This window comes from Mobula hypostoma, chromosome 19, assembly GCF_963921235.1.
Source record: "Mobula hypostoma chromosome 19, sMobHyp1.1, whole genome shotgun sequence".
Lineage (NCBI taxonomy): Eukaryota > Metazoa > Chordata > Chondrichthyes > Myliobatiformes > Myliobatidae > Mobula > Mobula hypostoma.
Window position 1 is genome coordinate 18,144,442 of NC_086115.1, and position 25,838 is coordinate 18,170,279.

The 25,838-nt window shown below is 44.2% G+C and overlaps 1 protein-coding gene across 1 annotated transcript; it reads left to right on the plus strand.

Moving 5' to 3' along the window:
- Window positions 1-772: 772 nt before the first annotated feature.
- arhgap19 (Rho GTPase activating protein 19) lies at window positions 773-25,778 on the plus strand. Its single transcript, XM_063071453.1, has 12 exons — window positions 773-800; window positions 1,832-2,085; window positions 4,940-5,020; window positions 5,510-5,719; window positions 6,586-6,809; window positions 7,767-7,853; window positions 8,350-8,415; window positions 11,404-11,595; window positions 15,296-15,391; window positions 16,972-17,088; window positions 17,723-17,800; window positions 23,924-25,778. Exons 1-12 carry the CDS (start codon window positions 787-789, stop codon window positions 23,972-23,974), a joined length of 1,470 nt encoding a protein of 489 aa, XP_062927523.1. The 5' UTR covers window positions 773-786; the 3' UTR covers window positions 23,975-25,778.
- Window positions 25,779-25,838: the final 60 nt, after the last annotated feature.

Genomic DNA, 25,838 nt, shown 5'->3' on the forward strand with positions numbered 1-25,838 from the left:
TTAAAAATTAGTCCTGTTTTTCTGTATAGTTTAAGTCTGCACACAAAGGGACAGAGCAAGCTGACTGGTTATAAAGGTGTAAGGTGGTGTAATTAAAGACCAGGTAGTTAGGGAAGAATAATGAGGCTGAGACATGTACAGTACAATCAACAGTCGGGTCTTTGGAAATAGTGAGGGGCAGGGGTCCTTAGTGAAAATAATCCAAGCATACATGAAGGCAGCAACCTAAAATGAAGAAGATAACGCAATGCCGCCTTCACCGGATGGGGTATGGACTGTAAAAGCAGGGTGATTGTAGTATCATTTTATAAAAGGGCGGTGGAGTGTTGTGTGTATTCCGAGGTGGACCGATATGATTATGCTGGAGAGGGCGCAGAGGAGATGAACTAGGAAGTTGTCTGGGATGGAGCGTTTCAGTTCGGTCTGTTTTCCTTAGAGGAGACCTGATTAAGTACAGTATATAAAATTATGAGAGGCATAGTCTTCTCCGTGGCAAAGAAGTCTATAACCAGACGGCATAGTTTTAAGATGGTAGGTTTAGAGGGGATTTGACGTTTTCTTTCCACCCAGATGGCTGGTGAAATCTGGAACTATTCAACACCCAACCTTCGCAACCCCACCCCGTTCCAGGAAACTCCAATTCCCAGACCGCTCTACGCCAAAGCACGCAGACGCATTTCAGCAGCATGCGCGGACACGCACAGTCACGCCCCCCACACACGTAATGGCGCGAATTTCAAACGCACCAATGGGAGTAGATGGTCAACGGCAGCTCTGTGGCTCAAGATGGAGGATCTGGGGTGAGAAGGGAGCGGGGAGGTGGGAGTTGTGAGGTGTGGGGGACGCGGGCGGGGACCGGAACAAGAACAGGACCAGGACCAGGGAAAGAGGAGGTGGGACAGAGGGGCGGTAAGGCTGGGGCTATAGGATAAGAAAGGTTTGGCAGGGGAGCTGGGTAGAAAAGTGGTATACGGCCGGGGATGAGAGGACATGTGAGAGATGGTGTTTACGGCCGGGGCTATGGGAAGGGGGACAGGGAGAGATGGGTGGGAGTGGTTGGGGGAGGGAAGGTGTAGGAGATAGAGAGGGAGATACATCTGGGGGAGGTGAGGCTGGGCGGATCGTAAACAGAACATACTCTGCAGATGCTGGGGTTAAAGCAACACGCTGGAGGAACTCAGCAGGTCGGGCAGCATCCGTGGAAACGAACGGTCAACGTTTCGGGCCGAGACCCTTCGTCAGGACTGGGCGGATGACAGGGCAGAGAGTTCTCACCCCCGTATCATTGTAGTTCCTGAAGTACAGTCAGGAAAGGGTTTCAGGGTTGAGGTGTAGAGGGGGTGGGGAAAAGAGCGGGAGGAAGTGGCAGTAGATACAGGGAAGGAAGGTTCGGGCGATGGTAAAGAGAGATAACCGATTGGGTCGGTTAGCGCTAAGGAAGGGGCAAGTAGAATGAAGGAGAAGAAGGGGGAGGTGTGGTGGGGGAAGATTAGTGTAGGGGAAAGAGTAGGTAAGGGAGGAGACAGAAAGGGTGATGGAATGGGCAAGATGGTTGGACCTTGGTGGCAGTTCTGTGGGTGAGCAGTGGAAGAGGTGGGAAGTACAGTAGCATTGCTTGCCTCTGGGACCAAAGAGTGACCCTGCCCAGGGTCACCTTATACGTACCCCTCTCTCTGCCACGCTCTTTTCCACCTGAAACACTTCCCAACAATAAGCTGTCACTGAGCTTGGCACTTACTCATGCTGGTGACCGTCCTAGTTCGTTTGTTGGAGAATTTAGTCTCCAGGTGGCCTCATTAACAAAAAAAACCGATTCATCTCTCCGTGACAGGGACACCACTTGTAATATTGTGATCAGCACTGAACCATCACCTCACCGTAAGCCCATCATCTTTGATCCGGATTTCTTTGTGGAAAAACTTCGTCATGAGAAGCCGGAAATCTTTCTGGAGCTAGTTGTGAGCAATCTGACACGCCTAATTGACCTGCCAGGCACAGAATTTTCACAGCTCATCGGTGATGAGGAGCCCAAGTTGCCAACTAACACCGGTTTCTTCCGCTCATTTAACTTCCTGAAGCGCAAAGGTCAGTGGCAGCATCTTCATTAAATGTCTGACAGATTATTTGTTGCCCCACAGCACAGGGATCAATCCATTGGTAGTCTGCTCTCTGACATTGATATTTGTTCATATTGCTACCATACCACCTCGTGTCAGGTCACGGTAGGGACCACAAAGATCAGAGTGGGAGGGGAAATGAGGTGTCAGGCAACAGGGATCTCAGGGCTGCCGCACACACTGAATGAAGGTACTCTGCAAAGCATTCAACTCATCTTCACAGGGCCCACCTCTGTCTCTTTCTCCTGATCTCCTTCTCAGGGGACAGGTTAGTGACAAACATCCATTCCAAAGCCGCGGGCTTGTGGAGCTAACACAGGTACACCTCCTCCCATCCTGCCTTTAAATAAAAGCCTCCGTTCGGTTTTCCAACTGTCCCTGTTGTATCTGCCATGTAGGTACCTCTGACTTTTACTCTAGCATCATTGCCAGAGCCCTCAAACACGTGTTGCCAGGTTCCTACACCTCTGCTCTCAGGCTGTCTCAGAACACGGACAGAGTTTCTCTGGTCCCTCATTATCCATTGCTGTTTCTGATTCCACCAGCAGCATGAGACTGTAAGACATGAGAGCAAAATGAGTTTATTCAGCCTGTTGAGTCTGCTCCATGGCTGAATTATTATCCCTCTCAACCCCATTCTCCTGTCTTCACACTGTAACTTTTGACACCCTGACTAATCAAGAAGCTGTCAACCAATACTTTAAATATACTCAGTGACTGGGGCTCCGTAGCCTTCTGTGGCACTGAATTCCGCAGATTCACTACCAAGAAGTTCCCTCTCATCTCTGTGCCAAATGGATGTCCCTCTATTCTGAGGCTGTGCCTTCTGGTCCTAGACCCCTCCCACGATAGGAAACATCCTCTCCACACCCGCTCTATCTTGACTTTTCAGTAGTTGACGGGTTTCAATAAGATCCGTCTCATTCTTTTAAACTCCAGTGAGTATAGGCCAGAGCCATCAAACACTTTTTTTTAACAAAACTATAAAGTTTATTTGCATAACAATCACAAGGTACAGACATTCAGTATTTGCAAGACAGTGAAAACATTCAGATTCAGATATCATCACTACTGTGGGTTAAATATTCGATTCCCTGGTGGTCCACCGCCCCCAGAAATCCCCCAATGTACCCATTACAACCGCATATCCCTCTCCAAGGACAGCAGGGCACAAGCGTATGCTTGGAAAAGTCGGCCTGGGCAGAGACCTCCACTTTCCACCACCGAGACACACAAATGGCCACCTTGGCTGGGCCCAGGAGCAAGCTCACCAGGAACTCCTTCTGAACTGTATATGAGGAGCGCAGGACCAAAAAGCAGCCAGAACCTGAGCAGCAGCACTTTCTCCTTGTATGTTAACCCTTTCATTCCTAGATTAATTCTCATGATCCTTCTCTGAACCCCTTTCAGTACCAGCACATCTTTTAGATAAAGGACCCAAAACGGTTCACATTTCTCCAATTACATCCCTACTTTTATATTCTAGTCCCTCTGAAATTAATGCTAATGTTGCATTTGCCTTCCTCGCCATAGGCTGAAACTGCAAATTAATCCTTAGGGAATCCTACACGAGGACTCCCAAATCCTCTTGTACCTCTGATGCATACGACTTCCCCCTCCCCTCTGCATTATCTGTCTAGAAATGCTGCCTAACCTGAGTGTTTGCCATGTTTGTTTTCAAACCTTCCGGTTTAAGGTGGCTCTGGTGACTACTTGTCAGCGGCAAACAAAACAGAGGACAACTAACTACTTTATTAGTAACACTGTTACTGGTAAACGATCACTGCAATCAATAGCCTGTATTTTCCTTTTCGGAGTTGAGCTTTCGAACCGCCTTACGACTTGGCATTTTTGTGGTGTGATCTGAAGTCTCGAAGGTGTGGGACGGTTGCTGCATGGTATGTAAGGGCTGAATTGAGGTGGTGGGGTGTAGGCCAGAGAGCAGGTAATGAGCCACTGTTTGGCCGTTGGTGGAATGGACTTGGAGGTAATTTGAGGTGAGGCACAGTTAAGGCAGCAGAGCCCAGGCCTGAGAGCAAGGAACGACTCGAGATTTGGATGATTTAAACGCTGAGCCCGAATGAAAAGTTCAGGGTGTCGGTGCAGCTCTCTGCTTCACAATGTTTACCCGTCTCTCTGCTGAGCTGAGGCTGTGGCCTTCTGAATCGGCTGCAGTGATGGCCGCCTTCGTGTCTGTGGACTCACTTTCATTAACCTTGGTTCTGAATGTTATTTGCTTTTATTGTTTACACAATTCATTTTTTTTCTTGCATGTGATTGACGATCTTTTTTTAAATGGGTTCTATCGGGTTTCTTTGTTTTGTGGTTGACTGTAAGGAGACAAATCTCAAGGTTGTATAAAGTATTTGTACTTTGAACTTTAATCCAGAACATTTGTATTGTAATCTGTAACCAAGTGTGTGCAAGACCCAGACAATGTCCAGGCCTGGGTTTATAGTTGGCAGGGAGCATTCACTGCACTGCAGTGCCGGGCATTGATAATATTTAACAAGAGAAAATCCAGCTCTCACCCCCTGACATTCAGTGACCTCACCATCACTGAATCCTGCACCACCAGTATCCTGGGGTTACCGTTGGCCAGCATTTGGCTCACTGCTCCGGTCTGCAGGCTGGCTGTGCCGATGGTCAGCAGCACTTGTACATTTCAGTTAGTTCTGGCCCTGATGTCATGCTCTCTAGTCCCAAACCTGTGTTACTGCTTCATTAAGAGGAGTTCTGTGATGTGAAGCACATACTTGACGTGACCCACATTTGATCTCTACATGGGGATTCAGTAAACCATTCAGTGTTCTCACTTTCAGAGAAGGGTGTTGTATTTGGAGCTCCACTGACCGAAGAGGGAATCGCTCAGGTTTATCAGCTCATTGAATATCTTTACAAAAGTAAGTGCAAGAACAACGGCTCACGTTAGTAAAATGTTTGCTGCATCCTCCCCCATCTTTTCTTCCCCACCTTGGGGTATCTCTCTGACAGTCACCTTTCCATCTTCGGTTTCTGCCTCAGTACCAGCTTTCTGCTGTGTTTGCAATCGTCCTCTTGCTCTTGTAGCTCCTTTTTGCCATGTTCCTGTTGTGATATTTGGGTCCCTATGTGTTCTTACTTTTGCCTCGCCCTCAAGCAGTTCACAGGCTGGACTTAACCAATGCAATATCACAGTGTCATCTCTCTTCTGCTTCTCACCTTTTTTGTAACAGTCTGAAGATGGTTCTCTGTTATGATTGAAAGAGGTTTACTGCTGCTCCCTCTTACTTCATTCACTTCATTGCACTGCTATCAGATAACAAATTTTAAAATGAAACATGATTCTGAATGTTTTTTGCTGTGTTTCACACCTGGCCTTTTCTGCCACTTACTCCCCTCTTTCTCCACAGATCTCCATGTAGAGGGCCTGTTTCGTGTTCCTGGGAATATTGTGCGACAGCAGACCCTGAAGGAAGCCTTAAACACTGGAGCAGACATAGACCTGGATTCTGGAGAATTTCATCCAAATGATGTAGCCACTCTGCTGAAAATGTTCCTTGGGGAGCTTCCAGAGCCACTTCTCAGTCATAGGCACTTCAATGCCCATCTCAAAATAGCAGGTACACTGAGTGAGTGGAACTTACTGGGAGCAGGGGATTGTGGACTGTAGATATTAAGGGAATTTAAAAAAAAAAATTGGTTTACTGTTAAATTCTCTTAATCTGGTTTGGAATGTCAGTGATACTAAGCAGTGGACAAGTATAGTTGGAAGCTAGTACTTCTTTCCTCATAGCTTGCTATAACCCATGTCCCCGTGAACTAAGTAGCCAGGATTATAGATAAAGAGTGGAGTGTGAGATGTGCTGAGGGAAATATGTTTAAGCGCAAGCTGGTCGTGCATGGTAACGTGCCTCTGCTTTCCAGTGTAAGGGTAGATCTCCAGCTGGGATCTGAGCAGGGAAATTGGTTTATAAAAGAAAAAGGGTTTTATTTGAATTGATGCAGCTCCACTTACAGGGCACTGCGGGCTGTATGTTGGAGACGACCCAAGTTGCAGGGAGTAGTTGGGTTTCCTTGTCCCCAACCCTTCTCCATCTTAAACCCTCCTGTTTCAATTTCCACTCTTCCCTCTCCACACCTCTTTATTTTATCTGCTTCCAACTATCATCCATCTGTATCTGTCTCCAAACTCTACCACTCCCTCCCCTACCTGTGTCCATCTGCATACACCTCTCCTTGGTCCACCAAACATCAACTGGTCATTATCTCACCACTCTTTCCACACCCCTCCCAATCACTACCTTTTATACTGGCTGGCTTCCTCTACACCCTTATCCCTAATGCAGTGGCTCACCCTCAAATGCCAACAGTTACTCTCCCAACAGATGCTACTCGACCCACTGAATTCCTCCCACAGGTTCATTGTTGAATGAATTTCTGTTTTCGGATGTCGGCTTGTTATTACCATTTCTTCCCTCATCACTAGGTCTAATGGTGTTTGACGCCACAGGGAAAAAGCCCATCCCTGACAAGGAGCGCCGGATTGAGGCTCTCCAGCTGCTCTTACTGTTGCTACCCTCGGCCAGTCGGAACTTGTTAAAGTTACTGTTAGACCTGCTGTACCACACTGCCAAACAACAGCACAGGAACAAGATGTCTGCCTCCAACCTGGCACTAATGTTCACCCCACACATCCTCTGGCCCAGAAATGTAAGTGATGTTTGTGTCCTCAGTATTTCATAACATTCCTATAGATTACATGCTTAGATACTTATTTGACATCCCTTTCCTGTATGCTGTGTGCTTTAACTTTATTTCCGATGACAAGCCCAAGACGATAAGTTAAAGGAGCAGAGTTTGGCCATTCAGTCCATTGAGTCTGTGCCACCATTCCATCATGGCTGATTTATTTTCCCCTCTCAACCTCATTCTCCGGCCTTCTCCCCCTTCTGAAAACCTGTGCCAACCAACTTTCAGGAGTGTTCAAGGATATCTTTGACCTCTCACTGCTGCCGTTAGAAGTTCCCACCGGCCTCAAAAGGGGACAAGGACAGCAGGGTGAGCTACCTCAATGGCTATTGCCCAGTGGCACTCACATCTACTGTGATAAGTACTTTGAGACGTTGATCGTGGCTAGAACTAAATCCTACCTAAGCAAGGACCTGGACTAGCTGCACTTTGCCAATCACAATAGATCTACAGCAGGTGCAATCTCACTGACTCTCCACTTGGCCTTAGATCACCTGGATAATAACAATACATATGCCAGGCTGCAGTTTATTGACTGCAGCTCAATGTCCAACACAATCCTACCCTCAGTTCTAATCAAAAAGCCCTGGAAACTGAGCCTGTGTAACTCCCTCGACTCACTGGGAGACCACAGTTTGTGCAGATCGAAAATAACATCTCCTTGTTGACAATCAACACTAGCTAGAAGGCTTTACATGCCACCTTTTTAATTGGGGTTTTTTCCCCTTCCCTTTCAGTCCTGAAGAAGAGTCTCAGCCTGAAAAGTCGACTGTTTATTCATTACCATAGATGCTCCCGGACTTGCTGTGTTCCTCCAGCACTTTGTGTGTGTTGCTATTGATTTTATGGTTTGTTGTCTCTGATCCTTCAGTTTTATTTCTCCTTCTGATTCTCTTCACCTTTTCCTGATCTGAATAGTTGGTTGCTGCTGATCTCCAGGAGAATATCACCAAGCTGAATAATAGTGTGGCATTTCTGATTAAACATTCCCAGAAGCTTTTCCGGGTAAGGAAATACAGCATGTTACAGAATGAAGGAAGCTGGTTCTGTAAGTGAATCACAAACTTGAATTACCTGATTCTTCAGCTGTCTGTCGGTTTGCAACACAGCATGTACCTAAAATACCCTGTTGCTTCACCTCAGGGGTGGATGTAATGCTGAGGTGAATGAGGCTGTGAAGATGGGGTAATCGGTGCTCCCATTGTTTAGGCATTGCTGCAACAGGAACTAAGGCAGGTGCTGACAAAGCACGTAGTGTTGCTGTCGTATCACTGCCTGATATGTTTAGTGATGTTTCTATGCAGGTGAATCTGGCGAGAAAATCTTGGGGATTAATATTTTGAGGCTGCAGAGCTGGTCAGAGGGTCTCAATGAGTGGGGTGGGTTTCCTGATTAGGAAGTGCTAAAACCTAATTGCATTTCAGGTTAGGGGTTTTGGTTTAAATGCTACTTATTAAGTATGATGAATTTAAACATTTATAAGCATTCTATTTGTCTCCAGGCACCAGCATACATCCGGGAACTTGCCAGACTACAGTTCACAGGTTCAAAAATTGCAGTTTCAAAGGTAAAATATGCCATACACATTTCTCGGTATTTTATTTGCATGGGTTTTTGTTTTGCACATTGGCTGTTTATCAATCTTTGTTTATGTATTTTTTTCATAAATTCTATTGTATTTCTTTATTTTCCTGTAATTTCCTGCAAAAAATGAATCTCAAGATACTATATGCTACGGTATACGGACTTTGAAAATTAACTAATATCTTTATTGTGTTAAAGGAACTGAGGTCACATAAAGATCAAAAACTAGAGAAAATCTGCAGAAGCTGGAAATCAAAGCAGCACACAACATGCTGGAGGAACTCAGCAGGCCAGGCAACATCTATGATGAAGGGTCTTGGCCCAAAACATTGGCTGTTTACTCTTTTCGATAGATCCTCCCTGGCCTGCTGAGTTCCCCCAGCATTTTGTGTGTGCCACATAAAGATCGTGGGTAAGGTAGAAACTGGGCACATCACATCTGTAGTGACCTCTGCTATTGAACTGAGGTCAAAGTAGACTCTGCTTGCTTGCTCCTTAATTGCATTTAGGATCTTCCAATGGGATTTGTGGTCTCTCAAAGTTGTCCACCATGGATACTGGAACTGAACCACATGCTGCAGACGTGGTCTCTCGGTCTCTCTCTCTTCTGATGTTCTCAGCAGGACAGGCAACATCCATGCAGTTAAGTTTTGGCTTTGAATGAAAGTTGTCAAGTTGAGAAGGTAAATCAGTATCTCCACAGATGCTCTGTAATCAGTTGGGATTATGGTTTTGTTTTGTGAGATGTGAACACAGGAGGCTGCTGATGCTGAAAATTGGAAGCAACACTCTAGCATTTGAGACTTTTTTCTCTTTCTGACGGTCTCTGACATGAACCATTAACTCTGTGTCCCCTGCCTGACTTGCTGAGTGTTCCCAGTGTTATCTGACTTTTCATTTCAGATTTAGTGCATGTGCAGCTTTTTTGATCTTTCAGATTCCCTTCTCTGATTTATCTGAGGTGGATTTTTGCCCCAATCTAGTATTTTCATTGTTGCTGTAACTGACACCAGATTTTTGATTGAAATTCCATGTTTGTTTAAATTCCCCGCCTGCTCTAGCGGGATTTGAACCTGTCCTTGGATCAGTGGTCTCAGTGCCCTAGCTGCTGTTTCAGTGAATGTCAGGAGGATTTGTTCAGATACTCTCCTGTGGGAGATTATATTACACAATACCAGTATTATGCAAATATTGCATGCATGGGATTGAACTGATTGACTCCAGCAGCTGCTGCCTTGTGAGGCAGGGCACCTGGCAGCAGATAATTTCCCCTGTATATTCTCAGGTTTACCAGAGCTGCTTCTGGTAAAATGCTGCCCAATAAAGGAACTTTTCACCCTAAGTAGATGCTAATGTTGTAACTGTAAAGACACTGGAGGAGTGGTGTCTTCAGCACTACTGCCAGATTGTTATCTGGTTCTAAGACCGTTAGTGTATCGACGATTCTGTCCAAATGTCCTTTTATGGTCTTTGGCTCTTGTGTGCAGGGCTGCACCACTTTCTGCCAATTAGCTGCTTAATTGTCCATTATGATTAACAGATGGCTGTGCCAGGGCTACAGCTGTGGTATGTCTCTTGGTTGTGGGATTGTTCAGCCCCGTCACTCTGGGTCACGGGGTTTGGCACACACAAAGGTTTATCTTGTGCTCGTGTTTGGGTGAGTTCTGGTGTTCTCCAGTATTCGTTCCTGGCTTGCTTGTAACAGTACATTTGGATGTGTCAGCTGTGTGTTTACAGGTTATAGTGACATATACTTCTCATCTCATTGTTACCATCAGAAGGAGATACAGGAGCCAAGACCCACACTCAGCATTTAATGAACACTTTCTTCTGAACCAACCCATGAATACTACCTCACTATTTTTTGCTCTACTTAATTAATGTTATATATATTTACTGTAATTTATAGTTTTTCTATGTATTGCACTTTGTTACTGCAAAACAACAAATTTCATGGCATGTGCCAATGATATTAATCCTGAACTGAACCCTAATGGTCCACAATACCCCATGGTGTTCACCATTCACTTCGCTATTCCCATTGCAGTGTCACACAGAACATCTCAGCAAGTCAGGCCTGCTGAGTTCCTCCAGCATTTTGTCTGTGTTGCTCAAGATTTCCAGCATCTGCAGAATCTCTTCTCCATGATTTACAGCACAGATGAAGATCTTTGTTTATTTCTATAAGAACCTGTCGATACCGTGAAGAGCCGGTGTACCGTCAGTGGGTAGTTCTCTTACCATTGCTGAAGTCCCTCAGTCCAGAGCCCATTCTGTGCCCTTGGATCTTCTGTAGGTAGCTCAACAAGGAGGAAGGATATTTTTCAGCTGAGGGCAGCTGGAGTTAGAAATTGGGAAGGGGATTTGATCTGATATTGTAAGGTATCCTCTTACAATTGTGTAGCATAGTAACAAGCCCTTCAACTCATCTTGTCCATGTCAACCTCCAGGCAACCATCTACAGTAATTTTGTTAGCCAGCACTCTATCTGTAGCCTTCTATGCCCCTGTATAGATACTTAAATATTGTCAGAGTAACTGCATCCACCATTTCTCAGATAGTTCATTCCAGATTCCAATCCCTGCTCTGGTGGCAGAATCCTTTCTCAGATCTCCTCTTCAGATTTAAGTCTTTGCCTTTCAGCTTTAGACAAATTGCTATAGGGATAGGGCTATCTGTCCTATCCATTCCCTTCGTAATTTCGAGTCCCTTTATAATTCTGTGTACCTTTATCAGGTCCCATTTCAGCCTCCTGCCTACCCATTCTGCACGTTCCCCGCCCCCACCCAACCCATAATCGTAATCAAAATCCATGCCAGGCACCAGCTGGTGAATCTCCCTGGTGCACTTGCATCCTTCCTGTGTGAAGGCATTGTTCCTCTGCCTGGGGGAACATGGGTGCACTGATGCTCAGGAGGGATCGATGAGAGGCTGAATGGTATGATTGACCAGCGGTTGCGTTTGTGTTCAGGATGACCTGGATCTGAAGCCAATCTCAGACTGCCCAGACTCGCTGTCAGTGAGTGGAATGAAGCGGAGCCGCCTGCATTCAGTGGTGAGGAGTGAAGAGACACAGCAGCGGACCGAAGACGCCCTGAGGGAATTGTTTAAGCACGTCAGCAACATGCCTGATTCTGCCAAAAAGAAGAAACTCGTGAGACAGGTAGGGCAGGAAGAGAGTTTTGGCACTGGAGCAGCTGACAAACTGCTGCAGGGTCAGGGAGTTGGGGATGGGGAATAGAACGACTGACGTTTCAGGGCACGACTATATATCAGACTGAGAGGGGCGATAGCAGTATAAAGGGGAGGGATGAGATGGTCCAGTAGTAGTAGGTGGACTGAGGAGAGCAGCAGACTGCCCAGGGGGGAGCATTAGGTTGTGCCCGTCTAGTCTGTGTTGGCCTCAACTGTTAGTGGAGAAGAGCAAAGACATAGTTCAGTGCGGGAATGGGGAGTTCAAATGACATTCAAACTGGGTCTCAGCATCCTGCAACAGACGTAGTGACTGTACTTGACCTCAGTGATGTAGAGGAGGCTACATCGGGAGCACCAAATGCAGCTGGTGAGCTCGGGGAAGGCTTCTGTAAATCCTTGCCTCAATGAGCCACTCCTTGGGTGGTGGTAGTGAGGGAGGACGTGGAGGCTCCATTACTGCTCTCTCTGCCTCTGCCACACTGTGGCCTGTACACCGATTTCCGTTAGGGAGCAAGGGAATTGAAACTGCCTCGCTTCTGTGTTGGGACTAACTTTGAGTGAAGTATCTGAGCAAACGTAGGTGTGTTTGTACTTAAAATACCAGAGATCTCTGCTATATTTTCTGTGACACAGTGCCAGCAGTCAGCGTGTGGAGACTGGGCACGTCATAGTTATCCTATTGCTACTTTGCAATGTTACATCCACTGAACTCACTCATACACGTGTTCCAATCCACAAGGTATTATCCACCTCAGCACATGGCGCTACTGAGTGACACCACTCCCAGCTGCTGCTCTGGGGAATCCTGCTGTTGTTTTGTCTGCGTGAATAATAACTCTAGACTTTGGAGTGTTAGAGGGCAAAGAAGTCACACTTCAGTGTATGCTTTCCATGGGCCAGGTTACCTGATCCCAGGACACTGACAGATGTGTGGTGGAGGATACTGTATATTGACTGGCTGCATCCCAGCCTGATATAGAAACACCAGTGCCCTTGAGTGGAAAATCCTACCAAGTAGTGGATATGGCCCAGTCATCAGGAGTGAAGCACACTCCACCTCTGAGCACGGCTAAACACAGTGTTGTCATCTGTAATCAGGCCCCCGCTAGCCAAGTCATGCTCTCTTCTCGCTGCTACCATCAGGAAGAAGGTATAGAAGCCTCAGGACTCACACCAGGTTCAGGAATGGTTATTACCCTTCAACCATTAGACTCTTGACCACTGGAGCTAACTTCACTCAACTTCACTTGCCCCATCACTGAGCTCTTCCCACAACCTATGGACTCACTGTCAACGACACTCGATCTCATATTCTTGCTATTTGTTTACTTACTGCATGCTTGTTTATTGATCTATCTATCATCTACCTATTGTTATTTGTATATTTTGGTTTTTGCACACTGGTTGTCCTCCCTGTTGGGTGCGGTCTTGCTTTGAATCTGTTAGTGAATCCAATTACCATGAGTACACCTGCAGGGAAACACGTCTCAGCGTTACATTGGTGACATATACATATTTCGATAATAAATTTTCTTGGAACTTTGAAGTAGATTGAGAATGATGTAGAAATTGGTGTTTGGATGGCAAAGAAGTTGTCTGAGATCAGTTGGAAATTTAGGTGGAGTGTTGGCAAATAAAATTTAATCCTGATAAGAGAGCTGTTGTGTTTTGGGAAGTTGATTAGGACCGTGACATGTACAGTAAATGGTAGGGTGCTAAGGAATGTTGGGGATTATTAATTCAAGTCCACAGTTCAAAGTGGTGACATAGGTGGATATGGTAGTGAAGACAGCAAATGGCCTCTGAACCATTTCCAAACCCCATTTCCAGAAGAGTTGGGATATTTTCCAAAATACAATAAAAACAAAAATCTGTGATACGTTAATTCACGTGAACCTTTATTTAACTGACAAAAGTACAAAGAAAAGATTTTCAATAGTTTTACTGACCAACTTAATTGTATTTTGTAAACATACACAAATTTAGAATTTGATGGCTGCAACACACTCAACAAAAGTTGGGACAGAGGCATGTTTACCATTGTGTTACATCACCTTTCCTTTTAATAACACTTTTTAATCGTTTTGGAACTGAGGATACTAATTGTAGTAGATTTGCAATTGGAAATTTTGTCCATTCTTGCTTGATATAAGACTTCAGCTGCTCCACAGTCCGTGGTCTCCGTTGTCTGATTCTCCTCTTCATGATGCGCCATACATTTTCAATAGGAGATAGATCTGGACTGGCAGCAGACCAGTCAAGCACACGCACTCTGTGTCTACAAAGCCACGCTGTTGTAGCCTGTGCAGAATGTGGTCTAGCATTGTCCTGCTGAAATAAGCATGGATGTCCCGGGAAGAGACGTCGCTTTGATGGCAACATATGTCTCTCTAAAATCCTAATATACGCCTCAGAGCCAATGGTACCTTCACATACATGCAACTCACTCATGCCGTGGGCACTGATGCACCCCCAAACCATCACAGATGCTGGCTTTTTCACCTTTCGCTGATAACAATCTGGATGGTCATTTTCATCTTTGGCACGGAGAACTCGACGCCTGTTTTTCCAAAAACTAGCTGAAATGTGGACTCAACTGACCACAGCACATGGTTCCACAGTCTTTCGGTCCATCTGAAATGAGCTTGGGCCCAGAGAACTCGCCGGCGGTTCTGCATAGAGTTGATGTATGGCTTCCTCCTTGCGTAATACAGTTTCAAGTTGTATTTCTGGATGCAGTGACAGACTGTGTTGCGTGACAATGGTTTTCCAAAGTACTCCTGAGCCCAGGTGGCTATAATTGTCACAGTAGCATGACGGTTTCTTAGGCAGTGCCGCCTGAGGGCTCGAAGATCACGTGCATTCAACAGTGGTTTCCGACCTTGCCCTTTACGCCCTGAGGTGTCTCTGAATTCTTTGAATCTTTTCACAATATTATGTACTGTAGATGTTGAAAGACCTAAATTCTCTGCAATCTTGCGTTGAGAAATGTTCCTTTTGAACTGACTAACAATTCTCTCACGAATTTTGGCACAAAGGGGTGAGCCACCACCCATCCTTGCTTGCAAAGACTGAGCCTTTGATGGACGCTACTTTTATAACCAGTCATGATACCTCACCTGCTACCAATTAGCCTGCTTAATGTGGAGTCTTCCAAACCAGTGTTACTTGAATATTCTGTGCACTTTTCAATCTTATTTTAACTCTGTCCCAACTTTTGTTGAGTGTGTTGCAGCCATCAAATTCTAAATTTGTGTATGTTTACAAAATACAATTAAGTTGGTCAGTAAAACTATTGAAAATCTTTTCTTTGTACTTTTGTCAGTTAAATAAAGGTTCACGTGAATTAACGTATCACAGATGTTTGTTTTTATTGCATTTTGGAAAATATCCCAACTTTTCTGGAAATGGGGTTTGTAGATAGATACTTAACCAGACCAAGGCTAGAAGGATACAGTCCTAATGTAGCAAGAGAGACTAATGTAGAGAGAGCAAAAGTTTAGCATGGATATGGTGGGCTGAAGGGCCTGTCTCTGAGCTGTACAAGACTGTGACTGTAGAACGTATGGGGCATCATGTATCGAGTGGGTCTCAGAGCCTCACTCTCAAGTTGTGCTGCTCACTGTGATGCCTCTGTTCACACTCAACTGATTGCTACCTCCTTGCAGTTTAATAAAAGCTCTGTGGTCGGAACTCCAGAAGGATTTGCTTCGCCTAGAACCAAGAAACATGTGCGCTCCCGGTCGTTTGGAGGCCTCATTAAGGTAAGAGGAGCACAAGGCTGCAATCAAACTGTGGATTAAAGTATTAAAACACAGCCATCCTTTACATGATACATAAGCTTAAATATGGAAGGAGCAAGAGACACTGTGACTGTGTTGTAAGCTGCATGAACGGGTGGGCTTCAGCTCGATTCCCTGTCCACAGGAAGATTGGATAGTTATGTCCATGCCACCAAGCGGTGGTATGTAAGTGGGGTTCGACCTGTATCTCAGCCATTCTATTAACGCAGGCTTAGTCCAAACGCGAATAACTGATGGCATGAATAAATCATGTGATGGGCTGAAGGATGGCAGAGCATAGGACTGGCTCACTTCAGGGGCAGGCAGAGAATTGTAAATCGGGAGTTCTTGTTGCCAGAGTGCATGAGGACCCTTGGGTGCCCAGCAAATGGAGGGGCTTTGGGGCCACACAGAAACATGGAATCGAGGGTGAGGATCAGCTGAGATGTTATTGAAACTGGTGTGGTTGTGGAATGAGCTGTCAGCAGAAGTGGTGGTTGCAGGTTTGATTTCAACATTTACGATAAGTTTGGGTAAGTACGTGGACATGGAAGAGTTATGGAGGGCTATTGTCCAGGTGCGGATTAATGGGATTAAGTAAAATAATAGCTTAGCATGGCCTAATGGGTGAAGGGCCTGTTCTGTGTGTAGTGTTAATTGTTATGAATTGTAGAGCAGGTTTGGGGGGCCGGGTGGGCATTCCCCTCAGAGAAGAGGTGAATTCTAGTGATAGTAACCAGGGCTGGTTGGTGGTAAATATCACTTGCACCTCCAGTCTCTGCAATAACCACCTTCAACAAAGGGGAATTTAGCCACCTCATTCAGTGATACTTTAATTCTGTAGTTGAAGTGGACCTGACATACACACACTGTTGTTGCTGTAGATCAGAGTGGCATTGTGTAGCAAGTGACACACCATGTGATTTCCCGAAACACTTTCCACTATCTATGAGGGACGTGACAGGGCTCTTCACTTTCTCTAACAACCTTAGAGAACCACAGACTGTCCAGGAAAAACAAACTTGCCCGCCTGCCCTGCATGTTCACTCCCTCTACCACTAGTACACAGCGGGTACAGACAGTGTGTACTGTATTGCCACTTCTCATCTGGGCTACTCCAGCACCCCTTCCAAAGACACAGCCTCTTCCACCTGGGCCAAGAGCTTTAGGCGCAACACCACCACTTATCTTCCCTTAGTCACAGGCTTTCAGACTTGGAAATGGAGCTTTGTTCCTGTTTCTGGGTCTAAATGCTGGCCGCTCACCCCAGTGACACTGGGAGCACCTGTGATTAAAGTAGGAGATTCAAACCCATTTTCTCAGGCAATTAGAGCAAATGTTGGCCTTGTCTGCGATGCCAGGGTTTGTGAACTAACTTCCGGGAAGCACAAGGGGCAGATGATAAACTGGCTTGGGTCCTCTGGTTCATTGAGTGGACACAGGTGGATTTTAGCACACCTTCTCTGTGTGAAGAACAGGATCTCTCTGGTGTTGTGTGTACCTGTTGAAAGCTGTAGGCTGAGGCAGTGTTCTAATCCTGCTGACACTTCTTACTTCTGCAGCGTAAGGTTTTAGGTGGTCACTCCGCATCAGAAAGAAAGGGCAGGATTCTGCTATCTGATGTGGCGACTCAGAGCTGTGAGCAGCCAAGGGAACAAGGGAAGGAGAATCTGGATCAGGTGAGTCTCCTGCACACGCTGCAGATTGGTGATTGGAAATAGTTTCGTTCGTTGGGGTTGGAACTGGGAAGGGAAGGGTTGAGCAACATAACAGCACTGCAGATACTGGAAATGCATGTGGATCAGCCAGTAGCTTTGGGGAGAGATTGAGCGCGATACCTTTCATTGGGCAGGGCCTTGATTGCTGAAAACGGGGGGCCTGTGGAACTACTTCAGTGTGGGCTGAGGATCGAAATCTGGGTGGCAGGCTGCAAATACAGGAGGGGACTGTTCTTGGTTATGGTGCACACAGACGGCAGGGTCAGATGGTCTTCAGAGGTGCCCTCACTTTGTGCTTGGAAGTTTGAGCAGGACACATTGCTGATGGTGCACACTGTAAGCAACAATTGCCGATTTTGCATGGGGTAGTGGAGGTGTTGAGAGGGAGCTGAAGGGTTAGGGCTGTGGGGTAACTTGGGAACTGCAGATGTATTTTGGTTGTTGCAGATGAGTAAGGGTGGAGTTTTAGGAAAGCAGGCTCTGGGACATTGGATGTACAGTCTGAGAGATTGGCAGAACCTCCATTCTGGGAAGATAGAAAAGGTTTTGAATCCGTAGTTATGCTCTCTCTCTCTCTCGCTGTTTCCGGTTTCAGAAGCCTGTGGAACTGTCATCTCTGCACTTCAGTCACCTCCGGTCAAAGTCAACAGATGAGATTCTCAGTGAGAGGAAGGTGATGTGATTCTGAGTTCTTTTACTTTGATCAGAATTTCAGTTAAAATCAAGGGTGAATTTGGCAGTGAGCCTCCCTTCTAAATCTTCTGGGTGGGGAAGTTCCAGCATACCTCGTCTTCAATCAGTTAGTCAGTGCAAGGTGTGCCCCAGGTGACAGGTAACAGGTACATCATTCCCTTGTCAAGTGAATGCGCAGAACAGATTGATGCTTGCCTAGTAAGCAGATTGGTCTGAACTCTGTTATGAAAGGTGATCTATTGGAAAGGTGCAGGGTTTAATAAGGCAGATGTTTCGTATAATTGGTGAGTCCAGAACAGGAGAGTGTTGAGTAGGGAACTAGATGTTCAGTGCTGAGACGAGAAGCACATGCATATAAGGGAACAGTAATATTGTCTCAGACTGCACTAAAGGCTGATCCCAGGTCCCAAACACTCAACAACCCAAGTCCCAGCCAACAGTGAATGTGACCACTCCAGTGATGATCTCTCAAAGCTTTATAGGTTCTGCAAATGTATTATGGAGTGGAGACTAGAAAATACTTTATATATCTCATCAGTGCGTCTGAGGTGACTAGATATGACATCTACACCAGTGCTGTTCCATAAGACATAGGAGCAGAATCAGGTTAACCAGGCGATTGAGTTGCTCCACCGTTTCATCATGACTGATCCATTTCCCTCAACCCCATTTTCCTTCCTTCTCCCCATTACCTTCCACACCCCAACTGATCAAGAACTTATCAACCTCCACCTTAAGTACACCCAATGACCTGCCCTCCACAGCCGAATTCCACGTACTCACCACTTGGCACTCAATGTCAGTTACGATGAAAGAGCTGATCATGGATATCTGGGAGATTAAGATGAGGGAACATGAACCAATCCTCATAGAGGGATCAGAAGAGAGAGTGAACCTGGGAGTCAACAACTCTGAGGATCTAACCTGTCCCAGCATATTGATGCAGCTATAAAGAAGGCAAGACAGCGGCTATATTTCATTCGGAGCTTGAAGGGATTTGGTTTGATACCCAAAACACTCAAACTTCTATAGATGTACTGTGGTGAGCATTTTGACAAGATACATCACTGTCTGGTGGGGGGGGGGGGAGCAGGGGAAGGGAAGAAGGAGACTACTGAACAGAAGCAAAAGAAGCTACAGAAAATTGTCAAATTAGTCAGTTCCATCATGGGTACTTTCAAACTTCTGGCAGAATGCTAGTGTCTTCCACAGTGGAGATTGATGCAAAATACTTATTCCGTCCGTCTGCCACTTCCTTGTCCCCCGGTATTACTTATCCAGGATCATTTTTCAGTGGTCCGACATCTACTCTTGCCTCTTTTACTCTTTATGTATCTGAAAAAACTTTTGATCTCCTCTTTGATATTATTGGCTAGCTTACTTTCATATTTCCCCCCTTATGGCTTTTTTAGTTGCCTTCTGTTGGTTTTAAAAAACTTCCCAATCCCTCTGACTTCCCACTTATTTTTGCTATATTATATTGCCTTCCCTTTTGCTTTTATGTTGGCCTTGACTTCCCTTGTCGGCTACATTTGCATTATCCTGCCTTTAGAATTCTATTACTTCTTTGGGATGGATCTATTCTGCACCTTCTGAATTGCTGCCAGAAACTAGTCATTGCTGCTCTACTGTCATCATTGCTGGTGTCCACTTCCAATTAACTTTGGCCAGCTCCTCTCTCATGCCTCTAATTTCCTTTGCTCTGCTGTAATACTGATGCATCTGACTTTAGCTTCTTCCGCTCAAATTGCAGGGAGTTAATGCTATTGTAAGAGTGGACGTGGATGTAGAGAGGTTTGAGGAGATGTGGACATGGTAGATGCTATATAATATGGAAAGTTGTGAGGTAATCCACTTTGAAATGGTCAAAGGAACCTTCTCTGAAATCATTCTCAAATTCAATAATGAATATGTAATGGAGGCAAATGATCTCAGCTGTACCTTAAGTACTGTCACCTTCGAAAAGTACCATTATTCCTACGGTTTTCTCTCAAGTAAGTTTCAATGTATACCTGTACATTACTCCCAATACCATCTGCTTTACCTATATACCACCCTTCAATTGGGACTTCCTGGTGGCTTTTTGGAAATCTAAGGTTCTCCCTTATCCACACTCTCAACTCCAGTCAGTCTGTGAAGCAGTGTCTGTTTACACTCTCTTTAAATAGTGGGGTTACAGATGACAATGTCAATTATCAACAGACTTGTGGAAAGCGTTAACCAATGAATCCTCTGATTCTGTGTACATCTCCATTTGTATTTTGGGTTGCAAATTATCTGGCCCAAGGACTTATCACTTTTCTTTTTTTTAAATATAATTTTTATTGAGTTTTCAAAGTAAATACATGAAAAAATAATATCTACCCTCCCCCCCCGATATATACTCCTACCTAAAGAGAAAAGAAAAAAAAGAACTGCCTGAATATTGGAAGGTTTGCACATGCTCCATGGGATTAAAAATAAATTTAATATATATTTGTTACTTTCCCCAAGGAACCAAGTTCTTTATCATTGGAGCTATAAATAAGGGCTCCAAATATTCAAAAATGTTTCATATTTATCTCTTAAAATCTAAAACGTTACTTAGCTTCTCAACTCTCATAGTTCCCTGGTGAATCTCTTTGAACTTTACCATGTTGCTATGTGTTTCCCTCCCAATCATCCAGGCAAAAAGAAAAAAAAAGATAGATGAGATACAAAAAAAAGAAAAAACAAAACCCCCCCCCACTAATGTTGTGAATGAAAAGATACACAACACTACCCCCCTCCATTGTGCGGGTCGTGGCTATTGCCACACTTGCACACATGAATAACGTAGCGATTGGTCAGTATTTCTTCCAGCTTCCCCGTTAACAAAAAATTGTATATATATATATATATATATATATATATATATATTTAAAAAATTGTCATTATTCCCAGCTAATGTTCCTCACATTTTAACCTTTCTTCCCCTCCCTCATATAACTAATAATATATTTATATATTCATCCGCCTAAAAATCCAACAGGCCTAATCCTTGGATCCAGTCTTCATCTTCAATCCATCTCGCTCCCCTAGGTTTGTTCTTGTATCTGGTGAATATTCAAAGAATCTCGCACAAACTCTGCTTTCCGGTAATCGCCAAAAAAATCTTCAAGGTTGCAGGATAACGCAATATAAATTGATAACCGTGATCCCATAGGGCTTTTTTCACTGGATTAAATTTCTTCCTTCTCTTCAAAAGTTCATAACTTACATCAGGGTAGGAAAAAATTTTCTTCCCTTCTATCATCAGTGGCCCTTTTCTCTTCGTGGCAGCTTGGGCAGCTGCCTGTAGAATCCTTTCTTTGTCTTGAAATCTTGAGAATTTTATTAAAATTGATCATGGATATTGGTCATCTTGTGGTTTTGGTCTTAGAGCTCTATGTACCCGCTCAATTTCAATTGATCGGTCTTCCTCTTTCATTTGCAAGGTTTTCGGGATCCATTTTTGAAAAAATTCTATTGGATTGTCTCCCTGTATACCTTCTTTAAGACCAACAATTTTAAGATTATTACGTCTACTTAAATTTTCCAACACGTCCACTTTCTCCAAGAGTTGATTTCTTTCCGTGTTCCAGACAATCACATCATTTTCTGTTTTTTCCAATCTATCGTTAATATGCTCCATTGTTCTTTCCATCTTCTGAAGTTTCTTATCCATTTTATCCTGTCATTTCATAGCTTTATCATAGCACATCTTCACGTCTCTAAGCTCTGTTCTTAATTTTCTTAGTTCAGCCGTTAATTGCAATAAAGCCTCTCTTATGTCTCCGTTGTCTCCTTTATTTCCAGTCTCTTCCAGTTCTTCCTCCTCTTCTTCATCTGTGTTCTCTGCGGTATCCAATTCTGACTCTAAGTCACTTTCAGTTGCAGTGGCCGTCCGTTCCTGTAGTTTAAGTTGTGTCGATTTGCGCATGCGCAATTCCGGCATCTTCTTCCGAGAGACCGCTACTGCCGCCATTGCTCCCTGTTCTACGCCAGAGATAAAATGCGTCTCCTCTGAAGGAGATCCAACCTGAATCCGAGGCTCCATCGCTGCAGTAGGCCCTCTTTTCTTCCCATCTTGCGGCGACTTCACAACAACAGACTTCTTCTGTTGCGGTTTACGAGGCATACCATAGAGTAGTCTTACGAGGTTTATAAGTAGTTTTCGGAAAGTATTAACTTTACTTTGTTTAAACGGTACTTTGCTGATTTTTTACGGGAGAGCTGGAATTATACATCTCAATCCCACGTCATCACGCGACGCCCCCCCACTTATCACTTTTCAAAGTTGTGCAGTAGTACAGCATTTAGTGCTGCCACCTTTGAGGGTCCCAGTTTGAAACTTGTATGTAGAGTGGTGAGTGGCCACTTCTTGGGCCCTCTGGTGTGATGTGTCCAACACTTACTTCACCAACACTAATTTCCTCTAGTTACTCACCTTCATAGATTCTTGGTTCCCAAACATTTCTGGGAAATAAGTTTATTCCTCTCTGAAAGAAGAATCATAATGTTTGTTCTGCCTTGTCATTTTCCTGATTCCATTTGACTGTTTAAAGAAAAAAAAAACTACAGTAATCTTTTTTACTTCTGTATAAAAGCTGTGACAGTCCACTTTTATGTTCTGTATGATTTTTCTCCTTTTGGGTTCATTTCTACATTCTCCTTTGTCAAGATCTATTCACATCTATTCAGGGGTTGCTGCCTTCCTGGCATCCATTAGATTCTTTTTGGACTGGGTGCATCCTTAAATATTTGTTTTCCAAGATTGAACTGTTTTTATTTATATAATTTTATACCAGGCCAGACTGTACAGCTGCTATAGTTGTGGCATTTATTGTCAGTCTACTGTGATGCTTTTTCATGAAGTTGTTTATCTGTTGTACCCAACTTATTCCTGCCCCTTTATAGTTTCCTTTCTTTGCTAGGACACTGGTATCAGTTTGGACTAATCACTTTACATCTGAGAAGAATTCTGTCATGGTCTGTCTTCCTTAATGGTCCTTACACAGCTTTACATGCTGAGAGGTTGTCTCTGCTTCAGGCAGTTGGGTTCATTCAAAACAGATTGATAAGATCTGGGTTTTAAGAGAATTAGGGAATATTCTGGTAAAATATCTTGGGTGGATGATCAGGATAGGTAGATGGGCCATCTTTCTGGATTAGAGATTCAAGACCCTGGACTGAAATCTGACCCCAGCAGCCAAAGAATTCCAAATGAGTACACAAATTCTTGAGGTAAAGCTTGCTATTTGTAACTGTGCTCAAAATATAATAGATGAAAAACCCATCTGGTTCACCCGCTCTGCTTCCTTGGCCCGATCTGGCTGATTGCCCATAGGTGGCAGTGCAAGTTTCTAACAACCCACCAGGGAATGCTCTTCAAAACCTGTGTTCTTTTGCTTTAATTTCCATGTCCTTCTTTATCAACTCTAATCTATTCCCATTCCTTGGGTTTTGCTGCTTTTCTGGTAATCAAATGGCTACAGGAAGTATCAGGACATCTGGGATTTGAAAGGACAAGGAAAGCATGTTATTTCAACTTTGGAGAAATTAATCCACTGGTTCGGGGTATACAGTTGCAAGAAATTGTTTGTGAACCCTTTGCAATTACCTGGTTTTCTGGATTAATTACTCATAAAATATGGTCTGATCTTCATCTATGTCACAATAATAGACAAACACAACCTATCTAAATTAATAACACAAGCAACTGTACGTCATCAATACTGAGTACACCATATAAACAATCACAGTCCAGGTTCAAAATGGTATGTGAACCTCTTGGGTGATACCTTTTACAAACGCTGGTGTTCCAATCAATGAGATTGGAGGTGTGGGTGGTCGAGAGGCCTTGCCCTACAAAAGGACACACAAAGTCAGGTTACTGACAGACCCTGCTCTTCTCAAGAAAGATCTGTTTATGTGCACCATCCCTTGATCAAAATAACTTTCAGAAGAGCTTAGAAGCCAGCTCCTCCGGTTAATAATGGCACCTTTCCTGTCAAGTGAGTACTCCTACGCTGGCATGTGCATCAGGCACTAACTTGCATTGGTGATGGTTGACAGACATTTCTCTTTATCTTCTAAAAAGCAGAAAGTGCCCAGAGGGATTCGAATGGTCATAACGCAGGAGTCGGCCATGTAGCCCCAGTAAAATGGTGAAGATTCGTCTGAGAGTCAAGACAGCCACTGATGTGAACTGAAATATTGGTGTTTACAAAGACATTATAGAAATAATTCCCTGTGGAAAAAAAGACTAATTTTATACAGTCTGGGATGAAACTGGCTGATGACTATCAAGGGACAATGGATCGTTGGTTAAACAACTCATCTCCAGGGATGAGCTTGGATACGTGGATTTGAAGGGCTTGGGTGTGAGAAGTGAGCGTGAGCGGTAAGTTGCAGAAAGGTGGTGAGTGACTGGAAATGAGCCTGCTGCTTTGACAGTGTTTTTCAGAACATTTAGATTATTGGCTGTTACTACATAAAATGCTACCTGTGCAGAATATTACACCACCTTTCACCAGGTCTTAATACAGAAGAACATGGAGCCAAAACAAAAGCTCATCAGGGTGAGGGTGGGAGCTCGAGGCAGTGGGGTGGAGGTCAGGAGTGTGCTGGTGTTGTGAAGAGAATTGTGGATTGCTTCCATGTCATTGAGGGTCTGGATTCTAGACAGTAACTTAGGCTGAGCTAGAGCCAGTATTTGCAAAGCTGCCCCAGCAGACCATTGACTGATGTCATTAATTTACTGGGGGGTCTTTATTTTGTGTTATGGCAAATATATTTGCCCATCTCGTCTGCCTGGATTTGCAGGGCCAGGCAATACAGAGGTGTGTCGGTAACAGTTTAAGTGAGACACCTCTGCTGCCTGCCTGCAGAGAAATACAACTGAGAAACGTTGGTCTTTCAAGTCAGTGGGAGAGTTTAGTGTCTTGGTGCAGGGAAGATGCAGTGAGCTTATGGAAAGAGGTCATGTTGGAAGGTTGATGTTAAAGGTCAAGAGATAATAGTGGAAAGTATAATCTGGTAGAAATCCATTGATAAAATACTTAATTTTTACTGAATCAATATGTTCTTTGAGGGTGCTGGACTTGCATTTATCTTATTAACTAGGTCCAAGACCAGTCTCTGTGTATTCTATACTAATGTCATGTTAAATTGGTCTATGGTGGTTGCTGGCTGCCCATGGGTGTATAGGAGAATGAAACTTCGTTTTGTGAACAGGGAGACCAGGTTCCTGGTCTTATTACTTCTCTACATCACATTGGTCTTAGCCAGAGCTTGGTTTTAATCTCTCAACTGAGATATAATGGGCTCAGTTAAATTGCACTGTACAATGCACGGCTGTTAGACCCCATAAATTGAGTTTGTGTGATGGTAGTCTAATGTTGGTGCTTTTCCCTAATGAACTGGCACCAGTTCAGTGCCTATATGTTTGTGTGAATTGGCTCTGAAATAATGTGAATCTTTTATACTGTGAGTGGCCATGGCCTCCAAACTTTTAACATCCATGTGCTTGTATTTATGCTATGTATAATAGAATTTTTTTGTTTATATTTTTGTATTACACAGACAATAATTCACTTTTGGTAAGATGAAAGATACCAACACTCAGTTTGTAAGTCTCTGGCATTCTTTACCTAGAGGCTGGGCTCTTTCAGTCTGACGTGAGGGCCCTAGCAAGCAGTAGTATTGAGAAATATTGGCATAGTTATGGATGGATCAGCCTTGATTTTAATGACCCTTGAGTTGGTGCTGCAGTTTAGCCTGCCTAATTAGTGAGTATCCACATTATTTCTCAGTCACACAGGAATGTGTCAAACTAATAGCCCAACTAACTAACCCCTATTGCCTTTCACAATGTCCGTATCCTTCCATTCTCTACACATTCAAGTGCACAAGAGCCTTTCTGAAGAACTCTATCTTCTCTGCCTCCACAACCACTTCAGGCAGCACATTCCCGGTACTCACCACTCTGTAGCAAATAAGAAGTTGTCCATATCTCT

What these genes read in the sequence shown, in the direction of transcription:
- arhgap19 (XM_063071453.1), top strand. An exon ending in CAAAAATTGCAGTTTCAAAG is followed by an intron (nt 8,416 to 11,403) that starts GTAAAATATGCC and finishes GTTTGTGTTCAG; the next exon opens with GATGACCTGGATCTGAAGCC. An exon ending in AGATTCTCAGTGAGAGGAAG is followed by an intron (nt 17,801 to 23,923) that starts GTGATGTGATTC and finishes TCTAAAAAGCAG; the next exon opens with AAAGTGCCCAGAGGGATTCG.